Source organism: Taudactylus pleione, unplaced genomic scaffold (genome assembly GCF_031769625.1).
Source record: "Taudactylus pleione unplaced genomic scaffold, aTauple2 ptg000073l, whole genome shotgun sequence".
Classification (NCBI taxonomy): Eukaryota; Metazoa; Chordata; class Amphibia; order Anura; family Myobatrachidae; genus Taudactylus; species Taudactylus pleione.
In genome coordinates this window covers 3,252,717-3,264,310 of record NW_028284475.1, presented here as the reverse complement: position 1 = coordinate 3,264,310, position 11,594 = coordinate 3,252,717, and the positions used below count along the sequence as shown (strand labels likewise).

At 38.6% G+C, this 11,594-nt stretch overlaps 1 protein-coding gene across 1 annotated transcript; it reads right to left on the bottom strand.

Annotated features, from left to right (window-relative positions):
* Positions 1-6,829: 6,829 nt before the first annotated feature.
* Positions 6,830-10,993, bottom strand: LOC148532537 (angiopoietin-related protein 5-like). Its single transcript, XM_088467708.1, has 6 exons — positions 10,921-10,993; positions 10,766-10,784; positions 9,005-9,098; positions 7,720-7,840; positions 7,258-7,443; positions 6,830-7,131 (listed from the first exon to the last, which is right to left on the bottom strand). Exons 1-6 carry the CDS (start codon positions 10,991-10,993, stop codon positions 6,830-6,832), a joined length of 795 nt encoding a protein of 264 aa, XP_088323834.1.
* Positions 10,994-11,594: the final 601 nt, after the last annotated feature.

Below are 11,594 nucleotides of genomic sequence, written 5' to 3'. Positions count from 1 at the left end.
GTGGCTCTCGAAATGTTGTGAAACTACAAGTCCCAGCATGATTTACACGCTGATCAGTGGGAGGGTATGCTGGGACTTGTAGTTTCACAACAGCTGGAGAGCCACAAGCTGGCCAGGCCTGTTATAGAATGTTATCATTAATCAAGCACTAATAGTCTAAAAGTAAAAACCTAGTAGAAAATATAATGTCAAGGGCAGCCCTGGAGGAACTTGAGGGGTCCGGGACTTACCTGTCCGGGCGCTCTGGCGGTTAGTGCAGTGTGCGGACAGGTCCCTGAGAAGCAGCACTGGGTCTCTGGCATGTTGTAGCTGCGGTGGCTAGGAGTCTGTGCAAACACTGCCGGGTGCTGGGCGTCGCCATGTTGGATTTGGTCACATGTCAGGAAGGAGCCAATCCAGTCTGAATGATTCACATGGGCTCTAACAGCCAATCCAGCTCCAGCCTCGTGTACTTAAGGGTTTCCTGGGAGTTCTCAGGTTGCCAGTACAATGTCTTACACAGCTAGTTCTCTGTGCTCCTTGTCTCTTTTATCTCCAGTGTCCCAGTTGTAGTACTCAGTTGGTGAATTTGTTTGCTGCCAGCTCCAGTTCATAGTGCCAGTGCTCTGCTCCGGTAATCTGCTGCTACCTGCGATACATTACAGAGCCTTCACCAGCATTCCCAGTCAGCACCGGTACCAGATTCCCATGCCTCAGCGTCTCCGGTGCTGCGCTCTGCATACCCGGTGGGATTTAGTTCCCTTTTCCCTGTGATCTCCGTCCTCCGCATCCAGCAAAGGCAGAGACATTCATGAACAAGTACCCCCTGTGTCCAGCCTCGTTCCAATATCAGGAAACTGCTCACAAGGAATTACCTGCACCCAGTCCGGATCCACTTCCCACTTTGGATTTGACATAATTTATTACCAACACGCTTCTACATACTGCAAAATCAGGCCATTACAGGTAAATGAAGATGGATTAACATGCTAGTAGTCTTTACACCAATACAGCAAGGTGGGCAATGCCTATAATGAAAAGTGGTGTACGATGGAATTGTCACCCACCCTTTTGTTCCAGATGTCATAATGTTTCACTGGTACGCTGAATTGACTCATCAGTGGGTCTCTTGGAAAAGGTCATTTTTTTCCTGGCGGTAGCATTTGCAGGAGAAACTGAGGCAGGAGTTGTCATATCATGTGCCACTTAAGCTGACAAATTGTTCACAAGGAGCTCTTTCCAACTCTTAAGATCTGTGTCCGTTGGAATGGTTGCCAAAATGTATTCATCCAATTGTAAGATGTTGCAAACCTTTTGGTCCTGCTTAAGCGAATAAAGAACAATCTACAAGTCCAAGCATACTTAGCAGAATTGCTTAGTTACTGTACATCTCTTTCAGCTTTAGCTGCTTTTACAGTATCTTAATAAAATGTATGACCTGACTCAGGCCAGTAGTTTCTGAACTCACTTTAAATGGTTTCGGTAGCTTGGATAAAAAAGCATTTTCCAGTGTGTTGTACTAAGGTAACATCCCTCCTCTCCCTATCTCATGGCTTGATGTGTAGATCTTGATGGCTTATTGCTGTTCCTCCAGTTGCTGAAACATATAAAGGGTGGTAATTTCATCTTACTAACTTTTGTTCCAGTTTGTGGAATGGCAAATTTAAATTTTCTTGCAGCTGCTGCAATGTTCTACATGCGGTTGCTGAATGCCAAAAATGCCCAGAAATTTTACGGGCCACAGCCAGCATCTGCACAGACCTGTCATTTGTTAAGAAATTCTGAACCACAAAGTTTATTGTGTGCACAAATCATGGTATGTGTTGAAATTCACCCAGTTGTAATGCTCATACAATGTTCCATTATCGGAGATAATAAATCCTGAGGAGAGTCTTAGCGGGGTAAGCCATTTTGCTAGCCCATCCCTGAGTTTTTCTAACAGATTGACCCTGGTATTCCTAGTGATGCCAGTGATACAGAGATTAGCCTGCCTATGAATGAGCTCGACAGAAGTTATGTCGCGTATCCACTAGCAGATTATAAAACGACTGCACGATTACGACATTGTAATCGTGCAGTCGTTTCGCAGTCTGCTGTGCCTACACTGAACGATCAGTCATTCAGTGCAGGCACCCTCAATCATCTCTGAATATGGTCAATCTGTCTTTATCGACAGATTGACCAGCATGTTCAGCAGATGATTGATGTTGGTAATGACCAACTGGAGTGCGCATCGCTGGTCGTTTATGACATAAAAGTGCACAATTACTGAGTGACTGCATGATTATGATGTCGTAATTGTGCAATCGCACAGTAATATCTGCTAGTGGATACGAACCTTAAAGCTACTGTACTTGTAACTACCACCACAGCTAGTCAATGTACAATGAGATAGGGAAATGAGGGACTGTTTCCTTTTATCATTCTGTTTTTTATTAAAGGTTTAGGGTTTTTTTTTAATCAGAGAAAGATGTCTTTCGGCTCTTATTATATTGGCTGTGGCTGATGGATCCACAACACCCAGTATGTACAGTATTTGACCCTTTCCCGGCAGATATACATTGCCTCTCAAACACACAATCTTCCCTTGAAATATCTAAATTTGAATTTAAAAGACTTGAAAATTGTATTTAAATTGGAATACTTTTTTTAATCTTTCAGCTCTTATTACAAAAATGTAAACTTTAATTATTTTGGGGTACTGAAGGGGCCACAACTACCCACTAAGTACAGTAATATATGCTGCCTCTCAAACACAATCTTCCCTTGAAATATCATTTGAATTCCGATTTTTTTTTTAAACCAGAAAAAATGTTTTCTTTCAGCTCTTATTATTTTGGGGTGTCATCTAAGCTTGCAATCACAGTACTGTCTCTGGGCCTGAATTAGTACGGATCGCTGTTCTGCTTATATGCACGCAAGTGCGTTGCTAATATCAGCGGTGATATTTTAATATTTGCATTCGCATTGCGAACGCATCCTGACATAAGGACGCCCACTTCCCCTTACATCCGTATACTTGACCAACATAGTGAAACAATCGGTTACATCGGACAGTTAGACAATTCCAGACCTTACTCAGGATTTGCTAACTTCTGTGAACGCTTTGAGTCCTCAGGCGGCATCTGGTAACGAAGTGGATAATTTATGCACACCCCTGCAACATACGTATAAGCAATTGCGTTCCTTGCTGAATCGGGCCCTGTGTCCCTAATGCACAAGACATACCCTTCAAATGTGTACATGGTAAGTAATGCATGTAACAGGAGGAGCCTGTGCAGATTGCTAGCTCTATTGTCCCTTTATCTCGCCTTGACATGTACAGTTTATAAGTCTCTGCTTTTTGTCCACTGAGACACAACACTGAGCAAACTAGAGCTTTGGTCAGCTAAGCTTAGTCATAATACTGTCTCTGCTCTCATACACAATATATACTGTAGATCGATACTCTTTCAAACATACACAGGAGGAGCTTATATTGCAGATGGCTTGCTCTAGTGTCTGACCCTCAGTACACTTAGATGTCTTCTTTTTCACCTTCAACCCCCTACAACTGTCCAGTCACCACTATTACAGCACATCTACAGTCAACGACCCCCTCCCTACAGTCTCCTGTGCAAAATGACAGCTGACATCCCGAGGGACTGTTAAACTGTATGCAATCCAAAGCACACAAGGTCCAACATTTCCAGGAAAATTATGTATTGTCCCGTTTTGAGACCCACATTTGGTGGGAGGATCCGAGCCATGACTTGGTACCCCAAATTTGGTTCCGTCTGATTTCTCCGAATCTGAACCGCTCAGTTCTAGATTAAAGGACGTTGAAAGTAAAAGACTACTTTTATTTTTAAATAATTTAAAATCAAACACTAATATTACTTTAGACTTATTTTAGTCATTTATTTATTTATTTATTTGCAGAGGTTTTTATTTTTTACATTGCTCTCCAGATATCTGGAGAACAGTCGTTCATTTCAGGGTCTCCTTCATATATCGTGCATAACTTTTGATACTGTGATTTGCCACAGAAGATGGTCCTATTAGTGTATGTGCTATAACTTCATACACCTGCCATTGGGGTGAGCCCGTGCTAATGATTCCACAGAACTTGGGGAGATGTTATGGAAACTTATTGCACAGTATATTGTGTGAAAAGTGTCATTGTTTTTCTGCTTGTTAGGTCTGTTTTCTTCATCCATCCTTACAGGTTAGGAGAATTTTAATTCGATACAAAATAATAAAAACATAATCAGTGATATCTCCTGCGTTGTAGCAATTCATATGGGTCTGTTACTAAATACATGTGGAAACTACTGTTTCTGGATGTATAATGGACCTATTCACCTTGATGAATAGGCCCTTAAGACTAATAAAATATTGTTTATTCCATGTATAGGAATAAAAATGCCCATTACTGTCTACATGATTTAAATGAATGAAACGTATAGGATAAGTTTAGAATGTATTTTTACACCTCTTACCTGTATATAGGTATATGAGAATATGATATTGCACTCATGGCTCTAAAAACCGGTATTGATGGCTCCTTTATTGTAGATAATTTCTCTACTGTGCAAGGCAAGGGTGGGCTGGACTGGGGGGCAGAGTGGCATTTTCCCTGACCTGGTACATATTTGGGTCTTTGCACCTGGAATGGGATTGAAATACCGGCGGCTCTTCAGCCGATTCAAATCCAGATTGCGGAAGCCCGACAGGAGGGGATCCCGACTGGGGCTGGTAAGTATCCTAACCCTCTCCCTCCTCTAACCCTCCCTTGGTGGTGCCTAACCCTAAAACTACCGGGGTGGTGCCTAAACCTAACCCTCCCCTTCCTGCACCGTAAACCTAACCCTCCTGGCGGGTGCCTAGCCCTAACATCCCCCTAGTGGTACCTAACCTTAAGTCACCCTGGGGGTGCCTAAACCTAAAACCCCCTTCCTGCACCCTAAGCTAACCCTTTGGGGAGGGCTGCCTAGCCCTAACCTCCCCCTAGTGGTGCCTAACCTAAGGCGGCTCTAATCTTGGCTCTGATTTTGAACTGTTAAAGTAGGTTCTGATCTGGGATTTTAGTTTTAAATGGATCTGCGGTATGATTAATCAGGAGAGGGGAGCGTGGGGTTTGATTTGTATAACACACAAAAATATTGGGAACGTTAATTTACAATTTATTTTACCAACATCAGGTGATCACCGTTTTTTCTGAATTGTTGGTGAATGTGTAGTATAGTGTATGTGTAGTATAGTGTATGTGTATACAGTAGGGTTTAAATTAATGTGTGTTTTTATTCAATAATAGTTTGATTTTCTTTTACATATAGAGTGGGACTTTGCTAACTATTAGGTATACTTTGTAGCATGAGTATTTCCCAGGACCACTTTAAATTCCCCATCTGTCCCTGCATAGGGGGTGATATGATCACTGTATGACCTACTAATTGTCATAAACTTTCCCTCCCAAAGACATCAAAAGTGGGAGTCAGAAACGTGATCACCATCATGTTAAGCTGCGTACACACTGGACGATAAATTGAAAGATATCGTTCATCGCATTCAATATCGTCCAGTGTGTATGCAAGATATCGTTAACGATGCACGCTCCAGTGGATCGGTAATGATGTGTTTCATCGCCCGTACTTGCAGGGCAACCTGATGATATCGTCAGGTTCTGCAATGACAGGGATGTGGGAGGGTGCTGTCACTGAATGATATCGTTAGCGACATTGAGCCCGGCAGTGCAGGGGAAACGCTTAACTATATCGCTCATGGAGCAGATCGCTAAGTGCGTATGAGCCTTTAGGAAGAAGTGGGGAATAACCGATAGCTCCATGTCTACAATTTATATTCCACACACCTTTCCCTAATGTATTCAATCCTACATAAACTATTGCTTTATCGTTATTAATGGCTAAACTCGCACTACTAAAATAATTATCTGGCTCTTTTCTGTGCAGAACCCAGATTATTAATTTAGGTTCTTGCCTTTGGATTTATTCTGTGATATCATTGTATACTGTGAGCAGAATAATCGCATGTATAACTAATGGTGCCTACACATGTAACGATTTTGTAACCAACGATTATCTGTTAATTATTCCTTGAATAGTGAACGATTTTTGAAGTGTAATGAAAGATTTTTACAACGATGAACGAAAAATGTTCCTTCCCTCAATGGAAATCGTTATGTTGTACAGACTGAAATGAATTACAAACGGGAGCGCGCTTGAACGATTTTCGTTCATTGTTATAACTCAGAAACTGAACGATTTTTTTGAACGATAACGACGTCGTTCTAGTTAAATCATTCAAAAAATCGTTACATGTGTACGCACCTTTACAAATATATATAGCTGATATAACATTGAAAATAAATAGTCTTAATTTTAACAAGTAGCAATTCATATATTAAGTTAATTTATTACGCTTTACCCTCCCCCCCCCCCCCACACACTTCTTTCCATACAATAATCATGGTATTGTTAAAAAGAAGAAACAACTCTGCTTTGTAAAGAATGACTTTATTGCGTATTTCCAAAACCGTTACTTTAATCCACAAAAAAACACAAGTTAAAATTAAATGAGAGTTTACATCTATATATATATATATATATATATATATATATATATATATATATATATATATATATATATATATATATATATATATATATATATATATATATATAGAAATGCGATGTCTGTTAAAAAACAGCAACAGGCGGCACTCCACGGACTTTGTTGATGAAGAAAAGTGACTTTATTTGCCAACGTTTCAAGACCTGTGCGGTCTTGTCATCAGGGTGTATATATATAATGATATGCATAGTGATAATTTTACCTATACATCTTCCCCCTAATTGTAAATGAGATACATTTTGCTGAATTTCAGGGACTCATTGGGCTTCCATGTCGGCCAAGACACTGAAGACGCCCAGTACTTGTTCCTTGGTGGACTGCGCCATTCACCATTCAGATTTGCTGACCCACAGGCATTAAACCACCAGCCGGAATTCTTCTGGTGACTGCAGCTCAGATACAAGATGTCACCGACATGGCACATTGGATTGCATTTGTCGTGAGGACGGTCCTGAGTGCTGAAATAGCTGCCGTGTTGATTGGTCGCTTTATTCCCAATATTCCCACGGAAACCATCTCCTGTAATGAGAGGAATATAACATCACATTTGTGAGTGAATCCTAATTTATTATGGGAATTATCCTACTGTCCCTCATATTGCTATATTGTAGCAACAGGAATTATAGTTACTTTCTGGCCACTTACCGGCTGTGCCGGAGTATTTTCCTGCTGAGAGCCGGTAGAAGTTCCTCGCACCCCCAACACTGAAGGGACTGTACTTTGCATAAGCTTCCTTGTCTGCAAAACCCCCAATGTTAATGCGCAATGTGCAGGGTCTGTTTTGCTGGTGTGTCAGGCGATAAATGTATTTGAGTCCCAGCCAGTGTTCACCTTCAGGAACAACACATAAATAAATAAAGGGTGCAATCAAACACTATGGAGAAAATATATGAAAGCTGTTCTACAGATGCAAATAACAGTCTTATTGACAGGTCAACACCTTTAACCAATGATCAGAACTATCCTTCAGGTGCATAAATCGATTGAACTGTCACGTATAATACTCTGTACTCTTGTGTCACTAAGGCAATCAGAAGTTGTTGCATGGATAACATGTTACAGCCAATGCAATAATGTCATATAAAGGTGACGTTACAAGCCATTTACCCCCCAGGTTTCCAAATCCAACTTCATAGTCAGCCCACATTTGGTCGAAGGATAACCCATCCTCTCCATTGTGTTTCTGTATAAGAGTCCAACCACCGGTCGCTGTCATTTCACAAAACACCTGCAGGGGGAGCAGAATATTTTTTATTTTCTTTGCAACTCCCTCTATTTTAATTCACAGATAGATAGGTAGATAGATAATGTCCTACAAACTGTTGCAGAATTGGCTTCTCTGCTCAAGCATTAACACACAAGGAATATTGTGGAAGAGAAGCTTTACTGTAATCGGAACAGGTCACGTTTTATCCCACAGTTTTTCTAGCATATTAAAAAATTAATAGAAAAGCATATTCTGCAATAGAATATGTGACCCAGGCAGCTGAAAGGAAAAATAGGACCCAGACTGAAATGTTCAGATGTATTCCTGTATATTACTGGAGTGAAGCTGCCATACAGATACAGCTACTTACTTACAAAACTGATTATTCTCCAGAATAGTGGAGAAAACACCATATGAACCGTGGCTTGGCAAGAAAATTAGTTTAGAACATCAGTTATTGGGTGCACAGCATTTGATTATATTGCTGAATAAAATCATAGCACATTACAAAACTGGCAATAGAAGGGATTCCTGTTGGCTACAGTGAAGGCTCCAAAGGGTACAGATTTCTAGATCCAAGAACAGACATGGTGATAATCCTCAATGGGATGATGCAATGACTTTGCAATGCTTATGAACAGACCACCAATACATTGTCTTAACAAGGTACTGAACTAAGTGTACAGTCAGGCACCATAGATGAGAACGCAACGTCATGAACAGAGAAAGATATTCTTCAATAATAATCTTTAAAACCTAAATCCAGCCCCTTCAGAAGAAGCTTTTTTTTTTTTCCTTTCAGGATAATATTTTTCTAATTATGACAGTCATCCATAACCCCTTTGATGAAAAAAATGGAGCATGTCCACCGAGATATAACTTCACATCAGGAGCTGCTACCAAGCTAAGATAGCCCCCCTCAGTGAAAGACACGAAAGTAATGTCAATGACAGGACCACCACCGAACTTCTAAATGAGGGGGGATTCTTGGGGCAGTGTAATAAAATACAGGCACAGCATTTAAATGTCAATAGAATATATTTAGGCATGGTGCTCCAAATGATAGAAAATAAGTTGATCCTATAGATATGTGTAAATGCATAGATTATTTTTAACCATTTAGTGTAACAATGTCCATGTATTTCTCAGTCATGGTCCTCGCACAGGTTTTGCGGATTGTCTGACCTGAAAAGAGGCATTATATCCTTTTGGTTTTATTGTGTAGATTCCGCTGGTTGAGGTTGTGTTTCTTTTCCAGATATCTGAACAGTCGTAGCCTACAGAACAAGGTAACAGTATGGTTTTATTCTAGACGTGTACAGGGTCATAGCTGTATCTATCGATATGTTTTGGAAATACATGTGTATTTAAATTATAGATAAATAAATATAGTCATAGATAGATACATAGATATTAGATAGTTTGATACATAGATAATAGCTTCATAGAGTGATAGATTTGAGAATGTCACAGTGACAACCACTCGAAATGTAAATCTTTAAAGAAATAGATACAGTGGCTATAAAAGCTACCCCCCACCTTAAGCTTTTTACATTTTGCTATGTTACAACATGGAACCATGATTAATGTTATTGAACTGTATTCCCTCTAAACAACACAGAGTACTTTATGTTGAAATAAAATATTCCAACCATTTGTCAAAAACAATGAAATAGAAAATAAGTTCACGTTATTACTTAGTAGAACCATCCTTAGCAAAAATTATTGTTCATAGTCCATTATGCCAGTATCTATCAGTTCTGGTACATAGACACTGGAATTTGAGTCTATTCTTCCTAATAAAATTGTTCAAGGAGATTCATGCTAAACACAGCTAGATTTAAATAAAACCATCTGAGATGAATAGCTTTGATAGCAATGATAGATCATTAAATAATCCTCCTCCTGGACCTCTCTGCTGCTTTGGACACGGTTCACCACCCTCCTACACAACCTTAGCTTCATTAGTCTCCCATGTCACAGTTGTTTCCTGCTCACTTCCAGCCTATACAACTAATACTTTAGGGTCTCTACACATGACTCATCCTCTCCTTCACTACCACTATCTATTGGAGTCTCACAAGCCTATGTTCTTGGCCCTCCTGCTTTTCTTAGTACAACATCTTCTCATTCATTCACTTGGTCTCTAGTAGGAACTCTATACAGACTAACTTACTCTTTCTCCCCTTTTTTTATAATCTTGTGTACGTAGCTACTGCATATCTCTCTGCTATCTCTACATGGAGGTCCCAATGTTACCAAAAACTCAACATGTCCAAAACTGAGCTAATCTTCCCTCTTAGCAGAGATACCACCTCTCTTCAAATCTCAGCCACTGTCAGTAAAACCATAATTTCCTCAGGGTCTGGATGTTATTGAGTCTCAATATTTAATAAGCCTACTACCTATTGTAGATCCAAATTTTAATAATCCAAGACAACCTAAAAAACAATTATTTTATATCCAATGGTTTTACCACAAAGCAATTTCACGAACACCCAGTATTCATTTGGTCATCTCATACAACAACATCTACAATTATCCACTCAAAATTAAAGTGTGCTCCACCTTCTTCATGTACATTAACAGAAATATAGATGCACAGATTGATAAAAAGATTTAAAGATAAATTTAAAAGACATATATAAATAGAGATAATTATTAAACTGTTTACATTACCTAGTGCCTTATGTCTTCCCTGAGTCTGTCGATTGAAAAACAGATATATATTATTATTATTCTAGTTACACATCTACCATATCTGTCTAGCCAGTATAAACATATTTTTATATGCAGATTAAAACTGATCATACCTTTTTACATTGATTTATATCATTTTACATTGATTTCTATTATTTTGCTACTACTAAACTGTTAGATGTCTTTTATTTAGTATATTTAATAAATACTAGCAAAGAAAATAATAGCCATAGGCTTTGTTGTTATTGGTCCATCTTGATTTGTTCTGGTTAGAAAATACAAATAGAATTGATGAAAATGAAAAAACAATAAACAATGGTTAATACACTGCATCCATATAACATAGAGATATAATTATGTCTTAATTATCATCCAATTAAAAAGTCAAAAAAATTATTTACTTACCTGTGACATAACTTGAAGCCAATATAGACTTAACAGTAACACACAGCTGTATATATTGGTGTTTGTCATTTTTACATACCTGAAGACAAATAGTAATATTAATAGCATATGCTTATTATATGATTTTATGTATTTTAGGCATATTTTTATCTCTGTGCAGTCAAATTCAAGGAAATGTTTTGATGTTTAAGAAAAGATTTGGACAAATTTAGATTTTGAAACTTTTCTAGCACCCTATAAAATAAAATATTTTTTAAAACATTTTCATACATTTAAAAGCGATTAAATTATAATGAATCTTCCATTAATACTGTAACTTTTAAACAATATTATCTGCATTTTTTGTTAAAAATAATTTGATGAAATTGAATTTGACCAAATTGCATGACTATTACATAGAGAGAGACCAGGTCAAGCACAACAAAAAATACTTACCCAATAGCTTCAACTCCAATAGCTGAACAACTCACTTCAGTATAAGATACAATACTGCACTGATATCCCATTATATAGCAGCATGTTAAAGGGTGGAGCCTAAAACCAGCTAGTTATATAACAGTATGTGTCAGGCATATCTCATTTACAAACCTCTTACCTAATAGATCACAGCATTAAAATAACAAATGGTAAATGTCTTACTCAATAGCTTCAACACCCTGAATAGCTTTAC

Excerpts from the sequence above, each read along its gene's own strand:
- LOC148532537 (XM_088467708.1), bottom strand. The coding sequence starts at position 10,993 with ATGACAAACACCAATATATACAGCTGTGTGTTACTGTTAAGTCTATAT. Across the intron at positions 7,841-9,004 it reads GATATAATGCCTCTTTTCAG|GTGTTTTGTGAAATGACAGC; the intron begins GTCAGACAATCC and ends CTCCCCCTGCAG. Across the intron at positions 7,444-7,719 it reads TGGATTTGGAAACCTGGGGG|GTGAACACTGGCTGGGACTC; the intron begins GTAAATGGCTTG and ends TTGTTCCTGAAG.